General features: G+C 44.2%; 2 protein-coding genes across 15 annotated transcripts in view; one reads left to right on the top strand and one right to left on the bottom strand.

The window, feature by feature from the left end:
* The window catches only part of COQ3 (coenzyme Q3, methyltransferase), a 28,264-nt gene extending 10,653 nt beyond the window's left edge, over nt 1-17,611 (bottom strand). Inside the window, exons 1-10 of one of the 9 annotated variants that reach the window (XM_085859353.1) lie at nt 17,194-17,610; nt 14,470-14,579; nt 13,447-13,647; nt 13,109-13,208; nt 10,274-10,383; nt 9,135-9,267; nt 8,697-8,856; nt 7,366-7,478; nt 727-877; nt 178-492 (exon numbers count right to left, since the gene is read on the bottom strand). In XM_085859353.1, coding sequence (XP_085715479.1) covers nt 761-877; nt 7,366-7,478; nt 8,697-8,856; nt 9,135-9,267; nt 10,274-10,383; nt 13,109-13,208; nt 13,447-13,647; nt 14,470-14,579; nt 17,194-17,292 — 1,143 coding nt within the window. In that variant the 5' untranslated portion in view covers nt 17,293-17,610 and the 3' untranslated portion in view covers nt 178-492; nt 727-760. Of the gene's footprint in view, nt 1-177; nt 878-7,365; nt 7,479-8,696; nt 8,857-9,134; nt 9,268-10,273; nt 10,384-13,108; nt 13,209-13,446; nt 13,648-14,469; nt 14,580-17,193 lie in introns of those variants that run through there. The other 8 variants (XM_085859352.1, XM_085859355.1, XM_085859356.1 and 5 more) reach the window with 8 other exon arrangements.
* DOP1A (DOP1 leucine zipper like protein A) overlaps nt 17,176-26,194 on the top strand; it is an 87,110-nt gene continuing 78,091 nt past the window's right edge. For 4 of the 6 annotated variants that reach the window (XR_015052329.1, XM_085859350.1, XM_085859349.1 and 1 more), the window contains exons 1-3: nt 17,176-17,282; nt 20,693-20,753; nt 23,879-24,168. Coding sequence is in view for 5 of the 6 variants with exons in the window: in XM_085859350.1 (XP_085715476.1) it covers nt 24,031-24,168 (138 nt within the window). In the remaining variant the exon portion in view is untranslated. The other 2 variants (XM_085859347.1, XM_085859348.1) reach the window with 2 other exon arrangements.

The raw sequence follows: 26,194 nt of genomic DNA, 5'->3' as shown, positions 1-26,194 counted from the left end.
CCATATAAAGGGGCCTTTTCTATGTCCCTGGCATTCCCCCCCCCCCCCAAGAACAGGTTTAGTAACTGGATTACTTAAGTACCAAGTGAACGTGATAGAAAATTTTCACAAGCCAAGTGGCTTATTCATGAATTAAAATTGCTTTGCATGGAAAACAAACAAACAAACAAAAGAAACCAGTATTTTGTATGATAAGTTCTTTTTTCAAAGATACATTTCTCATGACATCAGAGTGCTTGAATGAAAGCATAAATTGCAAAATTCAACAACACATAATGAACAAGTCCACATTATTTGCTGTGAACCAATTTGCTTTCAAGAAAACTTTTAAAAAATCAAATCAAGCCTCCCCTCACTTCAACAGGTGGTACCAACTGACATCAATTTTGGCGTCGATCTTGCGATGCAGACAGTTCCAGCCAGCAGTGCGTTGAACCACAAAACCCTCGAGCATTGGCACCAGACCAAGTATCCAACATATGGTCCTTCCAGCTATATCACGAAAGAGTTTATCTCAGCAAACTATCAAACTCTGCTTTAATACATTATTCATTGTATATCTTTTGAAGAATCTGAAAAAGTGACTACAGCTCTAAGAGGCGATTGCAATCCTTACACCAAGCTTCTCTGCACTGTAATTGGTACAGGGATTGGTGTTCAAAACCATTATCGATCTGACGCAGGGCAATGCCTGTTCAAGCTTAGGTGAGGTAGCAACCCTTTCACCTCAATGCTGATATGGATCAAACTGGTGTCGACTTCAGGTTGTGCTTGATGGCTTGCAGTGCATAATTGACATCCGTGGGTGTAACCCAGCTCCATACGCAGCTTGCTGGGTTGTACAGCATGCCACGCAGTTCCTGAACCTGCAGTCCCCCTGCAGAGATGGCACACATGCGGCTTGGTCAGACAACCCTTAGTACAATCTTGCTGCAGAAATGTTTTCTACTTCATGAGACCAATTGTATTATTTCATAGACTCCTGGTGACTCCGCTTGTAATGGCGACGTCATTGCTAACAGAATCGCCAATGGATAAAATGTGATATGCAAGGCAAGCAAATGATATGTTGAGAACTTAAATAATATCGGATGTGGATTTCTTTTCTCTACAATTGGGTTTCGAATGTCGGTCTCTACTCATAGGGTGACTAAATGGCTTCAGCTAAAATTTGGGTTTGTGGATGAAACACAGGCATGATGAGACCAATCAGTCTTTTCTTGCATTTGTTAAAAAAAAAAATCATATATATATATATATATATATATATATATATATATATATATATATATATATATATACATACATATATATATATATATATACATACATATATATATATATATATATATATATATATATATATATATATATATATATATATATATATATATATATATATATATATATATATATAGTCATTGGCATGAGAATCAAGGCCAGAGAGGTATGAACATTCTCTGTGTTGCCCTCGCTTGGGTTTGAATCTGGGCTCAGCTATAAACTGTCACCTTGGTGTTTCGCAGGCAGGGTGATTCATCCTGAATAAATTCACAAAGAGTAGGCAGTTTATCACCAGCACCCTGAATAAATTCCAAATTCCTGCTCTCACCCACATAGTCGAATGTCAGGCCGGGCCAGCCGGTTCATGAAACACTCAGGCCAAAAAAACCCCCCAAAAAAAAAACTTTCTCCGGTCAACCCCACGAGGTAGGAATAATTGTGGCCGTTAAAGACTAAATCATCATCCCAAAAGCATGAAAGCATCTTCATTCAATCAATTTGAATTTTGTGTGGCGCTCTTCATTTTTAAACCAAATATCAAAGTGCCGTTCAAAAAAGAAATAGTGAAAAAAATGTTGAGAAAAGCTACAAAAAGATGTAATAAATGTAGTTTTAAGAGATTGACAACAATAATTTAAGAGGCAGAGGGATCCATCGATGAGGACCACCTTATTTTGGAACATCAAGCGATGCACGTCCTTGTTCCAAATGGATGGGCGGCTCGATACAAGTGACAAGGTGAGAGCTGCTTGCCTGGCCAATGCAACAATGATGTTCAAAATGTGAATATTAATAATTCAATATTGTATGTTAGCAAGATTGTGGAAAAGTGGGGTGCATTCAGCATTAACTTTTTATCATATGAAATGGAAAGGCGACAGATGGATGGAGCAGGGATTAAGTGATGCAATATTGACTTTAGGATTTCACATTTTGCAGCGAACGAATCAGCAAAAGCGGTCACCTTCCTTGCTTCAAAAACACAAATTGTAGGAACGCATTGAAAATGAATGGGGCGTCGCTCCATTGTTTGGGCTTTGGTTCCAGTAAAACTAGTACCCTTAGCAATAGGTACTGACTGTAACAATATTCATGTGTGACAAACAGTGACTTATCAAGTGCTTCTGCAGTGATTCCAACATAAACAATTACGGATTGCAATTTTGGTCATAAAGATGTCCAACTCTCAATCACAAGTGTAGACGAGTGAATTGAGCCTCATACTCTCTCCAGGGTTGAGCAAGGCTGGCTTGTAAGTGTCCTCAGAGACAGCATCAACTTTATCCTCATCAGTCACATCCCGAAGGGGTTGCAATACTATTGCAACGCCCCTGTCTGTGTTTGTGTGCATGTTCATGTCTGCATATTTTCGCTTTAAAAATGTTTTTCTCTGCGACCGCTTGGCCAATCGATGCAAAACTTTAAAGATAGGAGGGACTCCCCAGGAAGAGTATCTTATTGCTGATTCTGATGTCATGTCACATTGTTTGGCAGCCATATTGGATTAAAGGAAAAAAAATTGACATCTCTGAAACCGATCAACAATTTTTTTTTTGAAACTTGGCACATGTCATCAACTCCCCATGAGGTGTATAGGGTGATACGATAACACCAGTGACGTAGTTTTCCAGCGATAATTGGTTGAATCGAAATCCTTGTCTGAAAAATCTGAAACGTCATATTGTTGCGAATCTGGAAGCTTTGTGCACACAAACATACAGGTCCTATAGACCGGTTATATCGGTAAGTATGTGTTTTTAGTTAGGGCTCCCTACCTGTGTCTAATGGGTAATTAAATGTCCATGCGCTGTGAAGTTACTTTGATAGTCAGGGTTTTCTTTTATTTTTAAATCCTCAAAACTACAACAACAACTATGGCTCCTACATCTCCAACTACAACAACGATAACCCTCTGCTCCCAGCATGCTCCGCGCGCTGGCTGGAATGCGGGTGTGTTCGGAATTTGTTCGGGGATGGAATTCCATTCCCAAATATGGGCATGAACCGATTCGCTTGGCTGTGCGCCAAGTAAGGGAGTGCGTCGTGTCCCACCCAATGATGGGCGGACTGAATTCCATTCCCAAATATGGTCATGAATCGGTTCGCTTGGATCGTGCCCGAGAGCGAGCCACGCCTGAGCGAACCGCGCCCGAGAGCGGGTCATGAGGAGCGAACGGCGCCCGAGAGCGATAAAAGGGACGTCGAGCGAGAGAATCAAGAGAGCGAAAGAGCGAGGGAATCTGCCAGAGCATCAGAATCTGCTGGAGCTCGGAGGGGAAGATGCATCTCTCGAGGCTGGGTGAAAGGCATGTCGTCGCTGGCATGCTCTGGTTCTCGGCTCGTCTTGTGGCTGGTGTGGTCTGCGTCTAGCTGTCCTTGTTTCTTCTTGGCCGACTAGTGCTCTGGGAAGGTGTGGACGTCGAGCCGCACGGTGCGGCCAGGTAGCCTGCTATTTTCTCGTCCCTCAGCTCGTCTTCCCTCCAAGCCGAAGGGATAATAAAGACCACTTTGGGTCCGTTTATTTTGGGTGTGTGTCTGTGTGTGTGCCCGTCTGTAAGTCAGAATTGTATAAGTGCTCTTTGCTGTACATACTTGCATCTCATTAGTCGTGATAACTCTGCTTCTTGTGTGCTTCCCCCTTTTCCCCATTATAAGTAAACCCATGTGTTAAATGTATTAGTTCGTTGCTGTGTTTCCTCCATTAGCTTAGCGTGACGCGTGTTGGTGAATTATAAAGGCTGTTGCCGCGGTAAATGCAAGACTGGACCGACGGAACTTCGGTGACCGTCCGCTCGGGTTGCGCACGGGTCGAGCACGCTAACGGCTCGACTCGTACGGGTGCCGTCAAGGGTGTGACTACTCGGTAACTCGCCACGTGGATTTCTAGTTATTTTGAAGATTGTCAAATAACCCTGTACCACGTGGTGTAATTATTGACGATTCACGGTCCGGTAAGGGACCCGTACTTGTCGGAGTTTTCCGAAAGGTGCGATCTAGATTCCGGGTGTTCGGTGGAGTCGACTCTGCAGCTCCATCTCGCGGTCGTGCTTGTCGCCGATATCCGGTCCGCAACAATATATCTGACATAACAATATATACGCGCGCGTCCCACACAAATAAGCTTTAATGTAGCATCCCTGATGTGTTAGATGGTTCACCAAAACAAATACCCTGGGGAGGCTGGTTGTTTTCTTCATTTGCAGGTTTCAAGAGGTGGGAGTAAGTTCTCCCAGAACTCAAAATCTCCACCTCCTATTTTTGGTAAAGGATCGTGAATCATGAACCAAACTGTGAAACTTCGTTCTCATAGCTTCGTTCCTAGGGCTCTTTTCAGAATCTTCACTGAACCTCTGACAGCCTCCACTCTGTAGCTCGTTTGTAGTGATATTCCCCGTAATGATTTTTAAGTTCTCAGTAAGTGTTTTCTTTATCATTGCTGTAGCTCCAACTATCACTGGTACAATTTCAGCTTTCTTCACTTCCCACATCAAGCCTGGTGTTGGCTTCGTGGTTAGGCTGGCTGACTTGGGATCCTAGGGTCCTGAGTTCGAGCCCCGTTGGCCACTGAATTAACACCGGGGGTCGACTCAGCCTGTCATCCTTCCGAGGTCGACGAAATGAGTACCAGTGCACTGGTCCCGGTGTATGCCCCGGTTAGAATAGGTGTACCATATCCCTGAGTGGCGTAAGAGGCGACCAGGGTTGGCGTCAGGAAGGGCATCGGCCATAAAACATTGCCTCAAGAAGGGAACCATGATTGCATGGAGCCTGCAAAAAGCTAACCCCTGCTCAGCAGGGAAAAATGGCTGCAAAAACGGCTGTTTTCACTTCCCACATCCTCTTGACCTCATTTTTCAGATCCTGGTATTTGGTCATTTTCCTGATTTCTGTGTCATTTAGTCCAAAGTCATTGGGAACTGAAATCTCGATCAACAATGCCGACTTTTCCTTTTTGTGTTTGAGAACCGTGTCCAGACGCAATATTTTGTTTGCAATATCCACACTTGATGGGTTCATCTTCTCACGCGTGGGCATTACTTGTTCATTTTTGAGGATCGGATTTGGTTTGTGTTTCCATGATTGTCCTGGGACCGGGATGCTGAAATGTTTGCAGCTGTGCCGGCGGATTACTCTGCAGATACTGTCATGTCTTTCTGTGTGCTGTTCTGACATGAGTTTTTTTTTACATCCCGAAAGGAGGTGACTGCAACTCTGTTTCTTCCTGACAAAACCTGCATTTGTCTGATTGACTCAATCCTGCCATTTTCTTTAAGGCATTTGTGTAATATCCTTGGTCTTGGGCATTGATGATGACTCGTTCACCATCCCAATGAATTTGACCTCTTCTTAAGCACTCCAAAGAGCCTGCCTTGTCTCCCTGTCCTGTGAAGCTCTTTTTTTTTTTAAATCTTCTTGCTCTTTTGTCATTCTCCCATTTGGCAGAGTTAATCTGCTGATATTTCTTTTTGTATTTTTCCTTTTTTTTTTTTTTCTTTGCAATCATTGGGGCTGTGTTTGTTTCTGTTTCGTTTTCCTGTGTCGTATCTGTCTTTGCACCTGTTTTTGGAAGTTTGTTGCTAAATGGATTAAGGATTACTTTTCTCGTTTGTTGTTTTCATGCTCGTGTACAAATCTCATGTGATAGTCTGTTGAGCTTTTTACATACTCCACAAGTCCAACACACGATGTTCTGTGCACTTGGTGAAGCTCCATCAAACCACCTCCTCCCTCTCACCTCGGAAAGTACAACCTCGGTATGCATTGGTTTTTGTCGAACATCTTGTGAATAGTTGGAAGTTTCCTTGTTTTGTTGTCGAGATTGCTGATCTCCAATTGTGGCCAGTTTATAATTGTACAGCTATATTGGAATACCGGGTACTAGTGGGGCAACTTAGCATAACGATTGTGCATTTTATGAGGAAAGCACCAAATTTGGCACACCGGTAGCCTATCATATTATGAACAGATTTGGATATTGGGCCATCTCAAAATTTTTGATGGCAGTGGAAAATGGCTGCCACAGCCATCAGCGGCTGAATTTGAGATGGCCCAATATCCAAATCTGTTCATAATATGATAGGCTACTAGTGTGCCAAATTTGGTGCTTTCCTCACAAAATGCACAATTGTTATGCTATATTTAGCTAAGTTGCCCCACTATACTGCAAGTTGGTTTATACCTTTGGTTTTGTTTCTTGGGGAGAGGGATGACTTCAGAATAACTTATACTGCATCAATACACTTTGCTGGTTATCTTACACGTTGTTTTGTGTTGTACCTGGGGGCCTTCTTCTTTTCCTAAGTATTTGTGGGATGTTTCATTTTATATTTCCTGTATTGTTGTGCTTTCATCGATTGAGATGTTGTCTGTTCTTTTTGTTTTTTCCTTGTACAAATGTGCATTTGGCACATTTGTCAAGACCAACTCCATTCGAATCTCTTCTGAGTACTGATTTACTAGTTTCAGTTGATCTGCCAATTTCTTATCATTTGGGGTGAAGAGTTTCAGATCGTCCATGTCCAGTAGGTGTGTCACCTTTCTAGTTTCTTTAGTCGTTTTTCTGTTGCATGTCAGATTCAGTATGTGTCCTTGTTCATTGATGAGGTTACTCAGTGGGTCCAGAGACAGACAAAGCAGGAGGGGGGAAAGACTGTCACCTTGGAAGATACCACGTCTTATCTTTACTCCTGGGAGTTCAATTTTTCCTTCCACGTAAAGTGGTATCAGAGTTGTGTTCCAGAGCATCATTGCTTTCTCAATCAGTGTAACTATTTGGGGGTCAATTTTGTACATTTGTATGCATTTTATAATCCATAAGTGTAGGACACATTCAAAACATCCCTGGCGTGTTAAATGGTTCACCAAAACAAATACCATGGAGAGGCTCTGTATTGTTAAATGCCCTGTCTTGTTATTTTTGTTGTCAGCAATGGTACAGAAAGTCATTTTGTGCACAACATGAGCAAATACCACCCATCGCTTCGTTACGGGAATACCGTGAGGAGAGGTTGGGAAGAGGAGGAGGAGGAGGAGGAGGAGGAGGAGGAGGAGGAGGAGGAGGAGAGGAAATTGGGACCATACTCTGTGCAGAGCGTTGTTCTTGCTTAAGCAGTCTCCTTGGCTATTGGGCACAATCCTGGACGGGTCGCCACTCCGCCACAGTATATCAGCATGCTGGCACTCATTTTGACGACCTTGGAAGGATGACAGGCCGAGTTAACCGCACCTGGTATTAATTCATTAGCTGAGCGGGATTTGAACTCAGGACCCTAGGATCTCAAGCCTGAGGATGGGAGGGAGGATATATATATATATATATATATATATATATATATATATATATATATATATATATATATATATATGTACAGAGAGACTTGTTCTCTGTTCATGCGGGTAGATATCATTTCTTGGAAGCGCAGCTGTGCTGCTGATGCTGTGCCCCTCTACCAGTACACTGGTACTCAATTTGCCGACCTTGGAAGGATGACAGGCTGAGTCAACCCCACCTGGTGTTAATTCAGCAGTCAACAGGGCTATAACTCAGGACCCTAGGGTCCTAAGCCAGCCACCCGAGCCGCTAAGCCAACACCAAGCTTATAGACTATAGAGAGACATGTGGGAGAGAGCAAATGAAACCTGTCACTTCAATAAGATAAGAGCAAATAAGACCAAATCTGAGCTTTCTGTGATATTCAAAATCTGCCGCCTGAGGGACTATTTAAATCGATATGACCGAAATAAGTCACATTAGTCACATGTTTATCGTCGTCACCATGTTATGAATCTGGGGTGTGTTCAGTTATCAATTACCTTGTAGAGTGCTCACCAAGTGGCTTAAGCATTCAAGTAAGCACTCAATTTTAAACCGTTGATAAGGAACGGCTGGGTTGGCAAGCGCTGTAAGCTCGCTGCTTGGTAACAGAACACACCCTTGGACATCTCGACAGCATACAGTGCATACAAAATGCCAACAAAAGGTAAGCCCTTTGCCGTTTCAAACCCTTCCTGGAGTTCCTCCACTGCTTTTGACATTTACACATGGAATATGCTTGGGAGCCTCGGCATGCATTTCTGTGTGCGCTGTCACTGATGATTCACCAACAAGCGATGAAACCAGTCCAGCAGCTGAGGGGGTGTGTGGCATTGGGATTCTCATGTGTGTACCATTTGTGAACGCCTTTACAGCTGTGTAGGAACTCTGGGAAGGGTTTGAAACAACAAATGGCTTACCTTGTGTTGCCTTTCATGGTTGCTTTGTGCAGCTTCTTCAGCAAGAAGAGCATGGGAGAAGTCAAATTTTATGTATGTATATACAAGATATATAAGACTTGTTGACAAGACGTTTTGTCCTATTTCAAAGAAATTTTATTCAAGCCAAATTTTTGCAGAAAGAAAAAAAAAATTCTCACCCTCCTCTAACATGTAACAAAGTTCCTTTGGGGTGATGAATAGATTCCAGTCATGTGTCCCAGTCGGTACGATCTGTAGCAATCTTTCTGCAGCTACTATTGCCAGGGTGTAGGCAGCAGAGCTCCGGCTTAGAGTTGTCACAAACAGGGAGCCACCTGGCTGGTGATACGGAGATAACAAGGAAGGGGAGTTATATCATACCAAGAGATCCTGAGATGACACAAATGGATTTGTGTTGTGCCTAAACTGTGGTACCGAATTACTCAGGACTCAAAGAAGAGCCTTGTTTGTTTGTTTGTTTAAGTTGTGTTTACATCAGAGTTGTCATATTATATTCATTACCCAGCCTTGAAATCATCTGCACATGATTATTATAATTTTATTTTTATTTTTTACAAATGTCCATCAAATATTCATGACATCAGCCCCATACAAACCTTCAGCAAACCTCCACAGCAGTCCAGAAAAGCCTGCTTTTGTACAACATGCTCCAGCACCTCTGAAGCCACAACTCCATCAAATGATTCGCTGTGTTCTGGTAGCAGGTCCTCCACAGCTGCACATAAATACCTTGGAAGGGGAAGGGCTTTTAGACGAGTGCTCATAGCACAACATTAAAACAGCATTCCCGTGGGTCTACATATAAATTATTACGTGACTTTCAAAATGACGTATGGATGCTCAATGAGGCCTTTTGCACATGCGCTGTATGCGTGTTTACACCGACTCGGTTCGGTTCACCGGGCACTTTTAATCTACCGATGCGAGCACAAAATCGGTCATTCAAACATAACTTTCAGAGTTTCAGCATTTACATGGAAGAGTGACAATTTCAAAATGGTTACCCATAACTGTTCTGTTCCTGAATGCAACGTGAACTCACGGAAATATAGGAATATGAGAAACATCGGTGGATGAGAATGAGAGGTGTTTCATTCCATGTCAATCCAATTAGCGGCTGCAGTGAGCACGCACGCACGCACGCACACACACAGTATAATTTCTCTAGTGGCCAAACAACCAAACAAGTAATATATTAATTATAAAATTCATAGCTCCCATGACTCCCACCACCCCCCATGATTAACGGTAAATGTAATAATTTTCAACTTACCCTGTACATTCACAAGCCCCAGATATGTCCTTCCCATCAGCGTGTGGAAGCACCAAATCCAGGTACACAGTCCATTGACTGGCAGCGATCAGTCAAGGGTTTCTTTAGTTCACACCCATCCACTCGGGCCTTGCACCGGCCCACATGGTTTGGAGTTTTGCAGTACAGACAGATGCCCGTTCGGTGAGCTGAGAAAGTTCTCCAAGTCTTTTGTTGTGCAGAGGCACAGCCCTTTCTCTCAGGTACTTTTCCAAGTATATTCAGCTACTTTTCGAAGCTTTGTGAGCCATTTTAAGTAACAATGCTTATCCAAGACACACAATATACTTTATGATGCACTGAACGCCGACGTTTCCTGGGGGTTGCTGCGCATGTGCACCAAGCGTTCTGTGGCGGAAGACGTCATTTTGAAAGTCACGTATTTTGGATAGGTGAGAGGATTTACACAGGAAATGGTATTACTTGAGTTTGTCTTTCAGAGCCGGATCTTGAGCAGCATGCGTCTTTGCCACCACGATGCTCTCCCTCACCGGATCCACTCCCGTAACGCTTGCACCCAGCCTTGCCAAAGCCTGCAGACAGCACGAGGCTCAAATCGGTCTTCTGCAGAAGAGATTGAGGGTTGGACATCTTTACGAGCAAAATTTCAATTTGGAAATGATTAGGTTGGAATCACTGTGGGACCACCTGCCAAGTGTTTACAGCATCACTAGAAATGGACAACTGATAACCCCCTCAAGCAGCAGTCATTGGCTGACAGAAGGATCAGTGTTCAATGTGTAGGTGTCAAAAATACTCCTAGCAATAGGCATCAGGTACTTATCCATCATCCTAATGGAGCGCACTACATGTTTTTTTTTCCACCTTGCTTGGTTTCTCATAAAGGCCACCAACAAGGATTGGGCACGGAGTGATTTTGTTTTTGTTCAAGGTCTCTTTTTTTTTTAATCAAAAGAAATCTTAATATATATATATATATATATTGTTACGTCTGAGGGGGGGTATGCATTCAAAGGGTAATTAGGATGTTTAATTAGGTATGCCATACTGTTCGAGTTTACCAGGATCTCGATGTAATAAGTATCAATTCAGTGGTGATAAGTTGTCTAGTAAATGTCCATTTCTTCAAGGGGGAAATGATAATTGTCACGTAATTAGATGGGGATACGGGATTGGGTAAGTGTGTCTGCGTAAACCCCTTTTGGTATTCCGTGGAGGCTTGCCGTGACGTCACAGGACAGTGCTGCGAATGGCTCCGCCCCGTGATCACGATTGGCGGAAGGCGACGGCGGAGGGCCAATAAAACGGCTCGATTGGAAGTGACGAGGACTTGAGGATAAAAAGGCTCTGTTCGGGGAAAAGCGAATGGAGGAAGAAGATCGGTAAAGAGAAACCGTTCTGGTGGAGGCTGTTGTGCTGGGAGCATGCTGTGTTGTGTTGTTGCGCTGATTCGATCCTAGTTTCATCGTGTCTCGTGGCCTTGCTGAGCCTTGTGCCTCACCTTGGTTGGCTCTGGGGTTCTGCTGGCTCGGAGTATGGGGTCGAACGGCGGGCGGACCTGCCTCCCTCTCCTGCTCGCAACTTGGCGCCAGAACTGGTTCCCTGGCGGCTGTGAGTGGACTTGCGCCGACACAAGGAGGTTGACAGCACCACGGTGTCTCCTGCCCCTGACGAGCGCGACGCCAGCTCGTCCGACGCCAATCCAGGGACTGTTACGTCCACACCACGGGCCAGCCTGACCACCAGGAGCAGCTACGTTTTGTGTGTGTGTGTGTGTGTGTGTGTGTGTGTGTGTGTGTGTGTGTGTGTGTGTGTGTGTGTGTGTGTGTGTGTGTGTGTGTGTGTGTGTGTGTGTGTGTGTGTGTGTGTGTACCTGGCGCCTTAGAGGGTTTGAGATTGGTATATCCATTGGAATTGTTTGTGTTTTGTGTTTTCCCCACGCCCGAACCCACACCACTATCCCGTCGAATCGCCCCGGATCCCTCCTCTTGCCGAGTCTTATTATTTCTGGTTAGAGAAATAAACATCATTAACTCAGTGAAAAGCGACTCGTGCCACCTTCCTCATCCCGTTTGCGGTAGAGCGATTAGAACCGCCATCTTTGGGTTATAAAAATAAACCGCCTCCATCGTTTCGGCTCATTCTACGTTAGCGGGACTGTTCAAGTCCCGTGGACGTCACAATATATTATCTTATAGTCTTATTATAATACAGCTGTGGAACAAATACAACATGCAAGAACTTGCTTAAAGCATTGTTTGTTCATTCTTGAGGAACGTCCACGAGTACCAAAAGCAGTTGCAAGACGAGAACAACACTCGATAGAGCACATCCCTCCACCAGGTTGAACAGTTTACATTTTGTATCCCCCGATAGGCTGAATCTGTATCCGAGCCTTCACCAAAATCTAATCGGTATGTTCTTGTCATAGAATTAACTCATCCACCAAATTTTGTCGTACTCCATCCAAAACTTTTTGAAATATCGTGCTGTATATCGTTTTGGCCGGATCTCTCAATGGTGAAGAATCACTTCAAAATATATATTTTAAAATCTCGTATCCGGATCGAAATCTTCACTAAAATCAAATAAATGTATCCTCGTCACACACCCAACCTTGTCCAGCAGGTTTCATCCGAGTATGTCCGTAACTTTTTGCGATATCGTGCTACATAATCGCCTTTGTCCCCATCTCTCAATGGTAAAGAATCACTTAAAAAACATTTTTTTTATTCTCGTATCCGGATCCGAATTTCCAGTGAAATCAAATCGACTCATCCTTGTAAAACACCCAACCTGTCCACCAAGTTTTGTCCGAATCCGTCCAGAACTTTTTCAGATATCCTGCTCACAAAAAGACAGACAAGCCGGTAGGCGACATGGATGGTCGCTATATAATTGCATACTAGTCATACAGTTTCTGACGGATCGGGCTGAAATTTTTTGACAAAGAGGTTGATTATAGTGCGCATAAAAGCGCGGAAGCCGATTTTTGATTTTTTTTTCGGATTTTTTCAAAAATTTCAAAGTCCCGTTGCGAGGCAACGGTGGCGTCCATAGCAACTGTGCTCAAAAGCATACAACTAGATCCTGGTATGAACCTACCAGTCAAGTTTCATCAAAATCGGTTGACTCCTCTGGCCTCCAGAGCCGTCCATTACATACAAACAGACGAACAGACGATCAAACAGGGGTGAATACTTCACCTCCATCCACATTCGGTCATGGAGGTAAAGATGCACACGAGCTTAAAACAACCAAAAGATCATACAGATTGAATTATCAAGACCTCCAAACCTCAGATAAAAGACCTCCTCCGCAACCCACATCCAGGATTTTCTGACACCGAAGAGGAAAAGCCGAATGAGGTGCAGGTTTCCCCAGCAACAGTCCATCTCTGCTCTCTCAAACAAGGAGTACCATGACATCAACTCAGAGCAGCATTTGCTGTCTGACGCGTTTAACTTGCACTCTATATTTGCTGTATTCCCAACACCTTCCTACTCCAGGCCATCTCTTTCCTTTATCTATGCGTTTTCAACACAACCGTTCTTGTGTTTTTTTTTTGGTTTTGTTTTTTAAATCACAAAGCTTTAAACACAAGAACCATCGGAATGCCAACAAATTCCACTCACCGCACAAAAGGTACACGAAGATCGTTGAGGCGATGCAGAGCTGCAAACTTGCCTCGTTCGTTCCACCATTGGCGTGACAACACACGGAACTTGGCCACTTCTATCGGATCCAGAGTGTGACCAACAGCAGATTCAGAACCAGCACTCCCATCAATATCAAGCGTACCAATTCCGGACAAATACCTGAACCGGCATCCAGATCTGTTGAACACAATATCAGTTTCGGATAGCTTATATATTTCCTTCGGTAGACTTAAGTATCCTGTGATTTCGCATGAGATGCGAGAGAAATCTGACGAGAATCTCACCAGATCTCGGAAAGCTTCATCAGGACACGGATATTGAATGCAGAACATTTGCATCAGACCTATAAGGGTTGCATGTTCACAATCATTTAACAGTGTTACCATTTGCTTATTTGAAGTGCTAATGAATCATGTTGAGGATTCATTTGTCGTAAGCATATTGAGGAGGGTGCAGAGGTAGTTCACTTCCCTTTGAGTTGCATACTCTGGGTTAGATTCCCGGCCTGACTATAAACGATTGCATTGGTGCTTCGTAGGTTGCATCGCAACGTGTGCCAGCACTTGGATGGACCTAAGCTGGATGTCCTATCTGCTTACATTAGTTGGTGGTTGCTAAAGATACCGTGGGATGTTTCATGAAGGGGAGGCGAGTTATTGCCAACGCTTTAAACAAATTCCTGCTCTGGCTACTGCTGGGAATGCAATGGCAAACCAGCATTGCACTGGGTGGTTTGCCGAGACTGTAGCAGCTCAGCATATTTAACGTGGAAATCAGGAAAAGCATTTGGATCCATCTTAGGTGAGGCAGGGCAACTTTGACACCATTTCTTCTTGAAGCCAACGAATGAGAAAGTACACAGAATGGAGCTCACTGTGAGTCAACGCTGAATACATTATGCCTTCTTCTCATTATTATTGTTATAACCAGCGATACTATTTATTTATTTATTACATAGAGATGTAAAGAGGAAAAATTAAAAAAAGGTGCCAATGTTACCTTGAGAATTTGGGTGATGATGATGATGATGATGATGATGATGATGATGATGATGATGATGATGATGATGAGTTCCTTAACACATGCACTTGGACCAGGATTACACATTCCTGAACGGACAGAATAACAGAGGACAAATCGCAGCAAACAGGCTGTGACTGTTTCTACGAAATTTTACTCTGTCCAAACAGAGTTTGTCAAACTAATTGCACGTACCTTACAAGGCCCTTTTAAACAAGCATCAAATTAAAAATTGATTAACAACAAAAAACACAGCATGCAAAAGGACAGGTCTGGATCCCAAAGTGCATGGAACGTTTAATCCATTGAAGTTCACAATGAATCTCGAGTCTTTCTACCCGTGCTGTCAGTATGATCAGTGTCTGAGTTTAGCATGTTTGTTTGGCCTGCTTCATGCGAGTTGATTTATTCAAAGTGATATTGACTTCTTCAACGTTTTCACTGAATGTCAGTCTCTCTTTTCTGTCAATTGTTGGTTTTGACAACTTTTTCAATGTGGACCTCTTCTCCAGTTGCCTCATCTTCCTTCTCGGGCCAAACGCAAGAATCGGATTCCTTCACCCTACTCAAGGTCACCAAATATCCATCGACTTCATCCTGAACATCACACAACATGGGAGACAACTGGGGTGTGTTCTGTTAGCAAGTGGCTTGCTTACCGCTTGCTTAATTCAAAGTTCCCAAGCAAGCACTCCAACGGAAAGGCGTGCTCGGCACCGCTTAACAACATGGTGGTCTCCATGGAAACAGTGCTATCGTGGTACTCGAGCAGATGCTGTCTGAGCCATTGTCTTAAGTTTTATTCAATTCTCTTGAGACAACTTGCCCAAACAAATCTAATGTGCTACATAGTACAAGGAAGAGGGAAAGAAAGATAAATAAATGGAGTTCGAAGGAGGAGCCCCCTTCCAAGCTTATCTTATAATCTATGGACCTACCAATGTGCAATTTGGGGGGAATGGTGGGAAATGGGGAGCAGGAGTGGTGTCACCTGGTACGTGGTCCGGGGAGCTTATGGGATGGCGCATTGTCCGTCCGTCAGTCCGTCCACAAATACTTGCAGCTTCTCTGAAACTACACACAAGATTTCGATGAAGCTTTACCACAATGTATGCACCAAAGTTTGTTCATGGCAATAAGAAAAAAAAAAAAGCCCAAAAATTAAAAACCAGGTCTACGAGGGGGTTGTCCCCCAAAATATGTATTTACTTTTTTTGAAACCACACACACAACTTTGATGAATCTTTACCACAACCTTTATCACCTGTGATGTACCAAAGTTTATTCATGGCATTAAAAATCCATAGGGATTTACCTTCTTCTCCGTTGCCTACCTGGTTTTCTTATCCAGCTGCGACCAGGTGAGCGCCCAGCGGTATTGCCCCGGTGTTTGAAGAATTAGGATGAAAAGCAGGAGTAATCGTAAAATATGAAATGCACGTTTTAAAAATATTATGAGTAGCATAACAGGGTCTAATTGGGGTAGCTGTGTTCCATGACCAATGAGTGCTTAAGCCGCTTGGTGAGCGCTCCACAAGCTGAGTGGTCATGGAACACACCCCAGGCTATAAGCTGTTAAAATATGCTGATATGATGAAAACAAATCGGTGTCAAAGTTACCCACAAAAGACCGGCGATCAGAGACCCCATTCTTTGTGACCGTAGACCCCCCAATATCGGTTGTTTTTAGATCCTCGTGGAGGATCTCTAAGCCTTACTCACGTTGTTGTTCTTGTGGACTTTTTTGTTTCACAGCCTACAGTTTTCATCGAAACTTCCTGAAACTTGGCATATATATGTACAAATACCCTGCGCAGACAGTAACCATCTCCGATTTTGAAAATTCCTCCTAGAAAAAAAGTTATGACGTCAAAATATCTCCGCTAATGGAAATCGCCTAAAAAATTATCTCCGAAACGAGGCAAGCTTTTTGAATTCTGTTTGCGGGAATCGAACAGGGCATTAGCAGAGATGAATTACCGCACATATGATACATCACTATGACGTCATATCAATTTTTATGACGTCATTCCTATTTTTTGACATTTTTTTGTTTCACAACCAAGAATTTTCATCGGATCTTCGTGAAACTTGCCAGGTATATGCAGAAAGCCCACGCGCAGGCAGTAACCGTCTCTGATTTTGGAAATTCCTCCTAGAAAAAAAAAGTTGACGTCATAATATCGCCGCTAATGGAAATCGCCTATACCATTATCTCCGAAACGAGGCAAGCTGTTTAAATTTTGTTTGCGGGAATCAAGCCAGGCATTAGCACAGACAATTCATCGCAAACCGGATACATCACAATGACGTCATATTCGTTTTTATGACGTCATCATCAAGAGGACGAGGATCTTAGCTCATTCGAGCTTGTTTTTGTGCTCATTGCATCACAAGCCGTGAAAATGAAGACCCGAAGAGTAAACAGACTAAATGTGTACACGTCGTTTGAATCACTGCGCCCATGGAGGGCAACATTTCACGTTGAGCAAGGAAATCAGAATCCATGAAACAGCTCAGGGACACACCTTCAAACAGGTAGGCAATTCACCAGGAACCACCACACGATCCATCCATAAGTCACACGAAACGATGACGTGTAAACACATCGAAGGATTGTGTAATTTTACGACCAGGCGGATAATTGTCCAATAATCATTAAAAAAAATTTTTTACTTCGAACAGAAACGGCCCGAGGATCACCTGGGGTTGATCATGTTGAACTTGACCAACGTCGTGAGCCGCCGTCTCCACATCTTGTACGTTTCGTCCTGTAAAACGTACCGACAAGAGTGAGTGCATCGATTCACTGGTTATTTCTAAATCGAAGTAGTCTTCATCCGTTAAACGGGAAACGACAGTTCACGTCCGTTTTGTTCGGGCAAAGACACGTCACGTTACTCGAGGCTCGGCCGCGAGCCGACGCGAGACCGGCCTCGGATAGTCGATCCGTGCGCAAAGCTGAGCGCGGCCTGCGCACGAGAATCTATCCGAGCGGGGGGAGAGATGGAACACCTCGAACCTATACCGGCCTCGGATAGTTGATCCGTGCGCAAAGCTGAGTGCGGCCTGCGCACCAGAATCTATCCGAGCGGGGGGGAAAGATGGAACACCTCGGATCCGGAAGATAACTTCCGTTCCTTTTTGTAACTGTTGTAATTTTTTTTATATCTCACCTTATTTTCGGTCATCTCCTTCATTTTCGTCGTCTTTGAAATTAATCTGACAAATAGTTTTTCAGTTTAAAAAAAAAAATAATAATAATAATAATAATCGGAACATCATTACATTTCCTTGAGGAGAAAGGGGGTCGGTTTGTTTTGTTTACGTAAATGTGTCTGGTGTTTTCGTGTCACAACGAGCGGTTTTGAGTCTCTGCGTCATTGAGTGTCGTGACATCTTATCTTCCTCTCGGACGTGCTCACAGACAAGCTGCGCATTAAACCGAAACTGGTTTGGGGGCCGACGACGACGACGACCCGACGGGACTCCACACTTTTCATTCTTCCGGTTTCGGTTCATTCTTCCTTGTCTTTCGCCTGAGGTTCGCTTCGTTTTGTAGTCTGTGGACGTACTGGGAGACCTTGTGGTTGTCTTCGTGTTCTCACACACGTCATTGTCGAAGGAGTGTAGACCTTGATACGCTGTGGACACCTCGGTGATGTGTGTGCCGGTCTTTGGTGGACCTCGGGCTGCCGGTCTTTGGTGGACCTCGGGCTGCCGGTCTTTGGTGGACCTCGAGCAGACGGTATTTGGTGGACCTGGAGCTGACGGTGTTTGGTGGACCTTGAACAGACGGTGTTTAGTGGACCTGGAGCAGACTGTCTTTGGTGGACCTGGAGCAGACGGTGTTTGGTGGACCTGGAGCTGACGGTGTTTGGTGGACCTGGAGCTGACGGTGTTTGGTGGACCTGGAGCTGACGGTGTTTGGTGGACCTTGAACAGACGGTGTTTGGTGGACCTGGAGCAGACTGTCTTTGGTGGACCTGGAGCAGACTGTCTTTGGTGGACCTTGAACAGACGGTGTTTAGTGGACCTGGAGCTGACGGTGTTTGGTGGACCTGGAGCTGACGGTGTTTGGTGGACCTGGAGCTGACGGTGTTTGGTGGACCTGGAGCTGACGGTGTTTGGTGGACCTGGAGCTGACGGTGCTTGGTGGACCTGGAGCTGACGGTGCTTGGTGGACCTGGAGCTGACGGTGCTTGGTGGACCTGGAGCTGACGGTGCTTGGTGGACCTGGAGCTGACGTTGCTTGGTGGACCTGGAGCTGACGGTGCTTGGTGGACCTGGAGCTGACGGTGCTTGGTGGACCTGGAGCTGACGGTGCTTGGTGGACCTGGAGCTGACGGTGCTTGGTGGACCTGGAGCTGACGGTGCTTGGTGGACCTGGAGCTGACGGTGCTTGGTGGACCTGGAGCTGACGGTGCTTGGTGGACCTGGAGCTGACGGTGCTTGGTGGACCTGGAGCTGACGGTGCTTGGTGGACCTGGAGCTGACGGTGCTTGGTGGACCTGGAGCTGACGGTGCTTGGTGGACCTGGAGCTGACGGTGCTTGGTGGACCTGGAGCTGACGTTGCTTGGTGGACCTGGAGCTGACGGTGCTTGGTGGACCTGGAGCTGACGGTGTTTGGTGGACCTGACGCTGACGGTGTTTGGTGGACCTGACGCTGACGGTGTTTGGTGGACCTTGAACAGACGGTGTTTAGTGGCCCTGGAGCAGACGATGTTTAGTGGCCCTGGAGCAGACGGTGTTTAGTGGACCTGGAGCAGACTGTCTTTGGTGGACCTGGAGCAGACGGTGTTTGTTTGTTGGACCCTGGAGCAGACGGTGTTTGTTGGACCCTGGAGCTGACCGTGTTTGTTGGACCCTGGAGCTGACCGTGTTTGTTGGACCCTGGAGCTGACGGTGTTTGGTGGACCCTGGAGCTGACGGTGTTTGGTGGACCTGGAGCTGACGTTCTTCATTGAATAGTTATTGCGCTACTTCGGCACCATCCTGCAGACTCAAATCTGTATTATATATTATATACACAGTATATATCTCCAGCATGACATGCATTCGGAATACAAGGTGGTGTCACTTTCTCCTGAGTAGATGTGCAGCAGCCTTCTGCATAATGTTTCCCTTGTGCAGTGGGATGAACGTCAGGGAATGAACAAAGAATAAAATAGGAGAGGGAAGAAGGGTGGAAACACTGGGGTAAGCAAATAAAGTTAAAGGAGGTAAGAAAGATCATGGGACAGAATTGGGGATGACAAGAGATGAAGGTGCTCTGCCTGAAGCCCTGGAGGGAAGAGTGAGACAGTTGAGGTGTGCAGTTAGCCTGGATTTTGGAAGCTTTAACAGGAGAGGTTTACTGGAAGAACGCATGCATCCTGGAGCTGATGGGTGGGGGAGGTGGGAGTTTGGAGGACCCCGAGATAGCAGAGTGAGCAATGTTGTCAGAAACAGAGAGACCACCGACCTGCCTGCGATGGGAAAGCAGCAGATCCTGTGCTTCGGCCTCCTCATGGGGGATTCCGATAATTACCTCTGCCACCCAAGGTGGACGGAGGTTATGTGTTCAGTCCTGTTTGTCTGTGAGCAGGATATCTCAAAAACTTACGGACGGATTCGGACGAAATTTAGTGGACAGGTTGCTTGTGTGACAAGGATGAACTGATTTAATTTTGGTGAAGATCTGGATCTGGATACGAAAATGTTTTTAATTTTTTTAATCGATTCTTCATCATTAAGAGATGGGGCCAAAATTGATGATATACAGTATAGCATGATATTTCATAAAGTTATGGACGAGTTACGGCAAAACTACGTGAATGAGTTGGCGAGGTGACAAGAATAAGCCGATTCGATTTTGGTTCAGCGTCGGATCCAGATCCAGCCCATCAGTGGGATAACGTAAACTGTTCATACCTGTCGGAGGTATGCGCTCTACCGAGTGCCGTTCTCTTTTTGAGAGCTTTCAATTCCACAGAATGTAGGAGAGACGTTTTCTGTTGTTGCATAATTGTTCTTCCAATGTTGTCCTTCCAACATGAAATGTATGTGACAAAACGTTTCCGAAAGCCAACACCGCAATCTTTATCTTCTCAAACGAACATCACACTGCATTTCAATTGTCATTCTTTTGTTTCATGGTTTCTTTCCCCCATTAGTTTTTATGATTATAAACACGTGTGCTATGAATCTTTCGTTTTCCAGATGAAAGCACTGGCAAATGTCATCTGTTTACAAGGATCACCTTGTTGTCTCTTCCGAGGAGGTGAGCAACCATATACAGTGCTGGATATGTCGGTCGAAGTTCAATGGTCCTTGTTGATTGGGAGTATGAAAGGTTCTTTTTGAAACGAATGGAAAAATACATATTGTGTTAACAAACGGGATTATGAATGTTGTACATGAATCGGTGTTGAAGGTTATTTTGGAAAGTTATCCTCATTTAGGAATTTGATCTCCCGTTGCTGTTTTGCCGTTGGTGGTGGGGATATAAGGTGCTTCTGTGCCGCTGATGCAATTCCCTCTGCTGGTTAGTAATTTGTTCATGGTGCTGGCGGTAGCTTGCCCACTCTTCGCGAAGGACACCTTGGGACTTTTAACGTCCACCAACGAACGCTGGCAGACGAGAATCCCGTTTAATGTTCATCCGAAGGATGGTACACACATTGATGAATCACCCTGCCTGTGAAACACTGGGATGACGGTTTATAGCTGGGTTGGGATTCAGACTCAGGCTAGACAGCTTGGAGGAGTGTGTGCGTCCTTCTATGCCAGTGGTTTTCAAACTTTTTTTTTGTGGCGACCAAATTTCAGAACCTCTCTACATCACGCGACCCAAAATATTCAAAACCCAATTCATAATATATAAGATAAGATTTCAGATGACACAATAACATTTACTGTTTACTTTATTCACCATCGTCATGTTTTCATAGATGAGGAAACGGGGAATAGCCGACAGTATCCAAATCGTACAGTTGAATGTTTCAGAAGTTTAGTCCGAATGACATTTAGATATATCAGTGAGAAGGATGAGCCTGTTTTTCAGAAACCAACTTCTCTTCGTGGAGAAGTAGATGACAATACCAGGATCATATCACGCTCCATTTCTAGGTGATTTCTGCACTTTGTTTTAATCACCACCATGGTGGAGAACGACTGCTCACAAAAGTATGATGAAGGATATGACATGAGAACCTTAATGGCGCACCGTGACGGTCGGGTACGACGGCAGCTTTTTGCACCAGAATGTCGACAACGAATTCGTCTGCACAAGAGCCTGCACTCCTGAATCCTGCTGGAGCTGTACAAGCTCTTCCTGTGCTGTATCATCTTCATCAGCAATCGAGTCCAGTGGAGCCGTGAAAGGGTCCCGAACCACAGAAAAGGACTGCACATCCAGCTCAGGGAAATAGTGCTCGAACTGTTCAATGAGAGACCGAAGGTGACGTGCTATCTCCCCAGAAAGACTGTCGAGCTCAGTATCATCATATTAGCAGGTCGTTAGATGCTCCACCAGACGGGGGAAAAGGCTGAACCACTTAACAGCTGCTTTGTCTGCCAGTAATTTTAGAGTCGCCAGAAATCCGCTCATTTTGTAGTGAAAAATCATGAGGTTGGCGTCTTTGCCTTGGAGGGGGTGGTTGAGGACATTGAGACGTTCAAAGATGTCAACGAGATAGCACAGTTCTGACAGCCAAGAGTCCGACTCAAGCAACGCTACCCATGCCGTTTTCCCTTGTGTGCGTAGGAACTCCTTCAGTTCATCTTTGAGCTCGTAAACGTGCAGAAGAAGGTTTCCTCGAGATAACCATCTGACTTGAGTGTAGAATAGTAAATTCTTATTGTCGGCGTCCATCTCCTGGCAGAATAGCCTGAATAACCTCGTGTTGAGGGCGCTCAATTTGATGTAATTCACCATTTTTACGACTTCTGAAAGCACGTTCTGCAAGGTTTCTGGCAAAGTACGAGAGGCGAGCGCTTCTCGGTGAATCATGCAGTGTACCATGGAGGTCTGAGGAGCCACCTCAAGCAATTTAGCCTTGAATCCAGAACGCACTCCTAACATTGTTGGCGCGCCGTCTGTTGTAGAACCGAGCAACTTTCCGAAGTCCAGATCATGGTCACGATAAAACTGCTCTACTTTCCCAAAAATGTCCTCGCCTTTGGTGGTGGCCTCCAATGGTTTGATGAGCAGAGGCTCATCGACAAAGTTCTCAGCCTTGATGAAGCGGACCCAGACGATGAGTTGCGTGTACGATGCGATATCAGTGGACTCGTCCAACTGTATGGCATGCCACAGCGATTCCTTGATCTTCTGTACGACCTGAGCCGTTACGTCCAGACTCATTTATTCAATTCTGCGTTAGATGGTGTTGTCGGAGAGGGGTATGGTGTTGTATTCGCCGCTTGTCTTCGTTAGATGGTGTTGTCTTCGCCGCTTCCTCCCCAACCATCATAGATACCATGTCCTTTGCACATGGCAGCACAACTTCTTCCGCAATGGAATGAGGCTTTTTAGTCTTGGCAACATGGAGCGACACTCGATACGAGGCCACTAATGCCTGAGAATTGGTCTGATGGCTTGTACCCTCTCTGTCAAGATGCGTATTCTTGAGTGCAAGAAGTTTCCTCTCAAAGAACGCTCTCTCCTTATCCTGATAAGGCGCATGTTTTGTAGTCAAATGCCTCTGCAAATTATTTTGTTTCATAGACTCCGTAGAAAGCACTTCAAAACAAATCACACACTGAGGCCTCTGTGCCACTCTTTTATCCACCACGTAGTAAAATCAAAGGTCCAGAAATTTATCCTGGTAAGAACGTTCTCGAGATTTGCTGGTGGCCGGTGCTGCCATCACAAATAAGGTCTCGAGTCATACGTGGAGACGTGAATAGACGTTAATGATAAAGTCTGAGTCTGAGAGGCCGTGGATGAAAGCACTAATTTCCCGCCAAAATGAACCGCCCTTCAGCGAGCCCGCGCATCGGCTGGATCCCATTCCAAGCGTCATGTTGCGCCGGTTCCCATACTTTGAACGAACCGTTTATATTACATCCCGTAAAAGCGAACACCAATCAAAAATGACAATTTTTTGCTGCAAGCGGACGCCCACACCCCCACGAAATTTGCTCGGCGACCCCACTTGGGGTCGCGCCCCCGGGTTTGAAAAACCAAGCTTAATGCCATCTTGTCAGCCCAATGATATGGGTGATGTGTACTTTCCATGGTGGTTGGTGTTCGTGTTTGGTGGTCTTTCACAAAGTTATTTGATGTTGGGATCAGATGAGAAGGACCTGTAATGAAAATAAAGTGATGATAATTGAACAATGAGAAGGTTTAACTTCTGTCATTCATTCTGATCATGTTCATTTTGTTTTTTTCTGTTTCAGTGAAAGTAAGTGAGGACAGAACGGGTGTTTTGATCTGAACCGAAAGGCAATTGGAGGAAACTGTCATCGGAGCCGAAGGTTTTAGAAGTGCTGGGGTGGGGGGGTCACTGACCAAAGGGGAAATTGGGGGGGGGGTGAGTTGAAGACCCAAGATGAACACGGAGGAACTGGAGTTGCTTCATGATTCTAAATACCGGAGTTACATCAATGCAGTGGACAAAGCACTCAAGAATTTTGAGTACAGCAGTGAGTGGGCCGACCTAATCTCTGCACTGGGCAAGTTAAACAAGGTACGTTTGGTGCAAGTTGTAGCCGGTGATTTGGCATGGCATCTTGTCTCTCTTCGACTTCCGTTCCTTTTGTTTAGACAATATCTCAACACTTTCCTCTCTCTTCATTTGATCCTTTTTGAGCGATGGCATCCACACAGTGAGGGAGGTGGGGCAAAACAAGTGCTCTCCCAGACTTCTGGGATTTAATTTTCTTTCTCTTTTCAAAATTATTTTTCTTCTCTTTCTTTTGTACTGGGAATTTGATTATAGAAAAAATAAAATTTTGCCTTTGTATTTGGGATACATCTTTCTTTTTGTAAAGTTTATCCCAAACTTGTAATAATATGAATGGGGAGAACTTTTTCATTTTTCTCAGCTTCCTCTTCTAGTTTTGTAGAAGTTGGGCTGGGCACAAGGAAAGGTAAAATCATCATTAATATTTACTTTGGAAGTCAAAACAAAGATTAATATTAATAGAAAAGAGTTCCCAATCAAACTCTGCAAAGAGAAAGTCTTGCACACTCTCAGCTATAAAAATTTAAAAAAAAATCTAGAGAGCTCACAGCACACGCTACCCCACGCAGTGTTCAAGTGCATGCTTCAATTTTAATAAAATAATGATTTTAAAGTTCATTTAATAAAATTATTCCAAAAGTTGAGGGTTATTGAAGCAGTCTTGGACACCACATTATTTAACATGTCCAAGTACTAAAAAATGGAAGGTTTTGAAAGTGATAAGAAGGCAATTTGTGTTATAGTGTTTAAGTCTATAAATCAATTTAAATAAAATAAAGATTGTAAAAGTTGTATAAATAAATAAATTCCGGGTTTTGTGGCTGATGCCACAGTGTCTCTTACACCACCTTATTCAGCAAGTTACATGAGTTCTTCATGCCTGTTGTATGTATCCATTATGACATCCTTAAAAACTTTAAGTTTCCTGTTTGGAATGATTTTCAATTTTGTTTGACTGCCAGGCAGGCAGAGAGAGAGCAAAAAAATTATCTCACTCCTCTTCGCATGCACGATCAGGACGATAAACATAACATTCAATTAAAATCAGTTGTTCACCGATTATAAATTGACGTTTACAGAAGGACAGACAGATTTGAACCAATTGCTCAAGCCCACTTTTCGCTTCGCGTGTGTGGGGTAAAAGCCGAAAACTTGATTGTTTTTGTGATTTATTTATTTGACATCATGAGAGAGAGATTGGGTGCAAACCTCTGATGGAGATAAATGCTGAACAATTGCACATCCATTTCATTTTGACCCAATCGCGTAATGCTGCATTGTCATATGTGTCATATGAAAGTAAAAATCTCCAGACCTAGTATGTCCAGCTCCGGCAGCAACCTTTCTGCTCCAGGGAATGTGTTTACAAACCCTGGGCAGTTTGACACTAATTCTGTAGATGGGTCCTGCGAATGGATCATTCCTGAGCGGGAGTTGTTATTCATGGACATTCGCATTGTGGTACATCTCCTGTTGATCCAGTGTTTTAATAATGTCTTCTGATGTATTAAACAGTTCCTCTCCTCACATTAAAGAGCCTTGCAACATGGCTAATGGAAGACCCTACTTCAAGGCATCTAATGATTGGATTCCTCTCATTTTCTGATGGACATGACATTGTTAAAGAATGTAATCTGTATTTTTTGGATGATCCACATGCAACTGTCTCAGAAAGAGTTTTAAATTTGTTCAGAATGTCTCGCGTTACCTCTAAATATACCAAATGGTGCATGAGTTGCACGAGGAAATTACATTACGTGGAAACTTGCAATCAGGTGTTCTGCACATCCCTCGTGCCAAAAACGTACATGGAATGAACACTGGTCCAGTCAGTCCTTCAACACTTGCATTATTAATTTTACATGTTTGGTTTTTCATGGCGGAGAGTATACAACAAGAGAACTGAAGCCGTTCAGTGTGAAATGAGAAATCACAAAGTTAAGGCCACAGGGTTATTTATATATTTTCAATCATTGAAGCTTATTTTCTGAAATGTGCTTTGCAAGTGTAAAATATTTGCGGTTGGTCA

This window comes from Eptatretus burgeri, chromosome 16, assembly GCF_056783735.1.
Source record: "Eptatretus burgeri isolate ZD-2024b chromosome 16, Ebu_testis_v1, whole genome shotgun sequence".
In the NCBI taxonomy this organism is placed as follows: Eukaryota; Metazoa; Chordata; class Myxini; order Myxiniformes; family Myxinidae; genus Eptatretus; species Eptatretus burgeri.
This window is presented reverse-complemented; position numbering and strand designations above follow the sequence as displayed.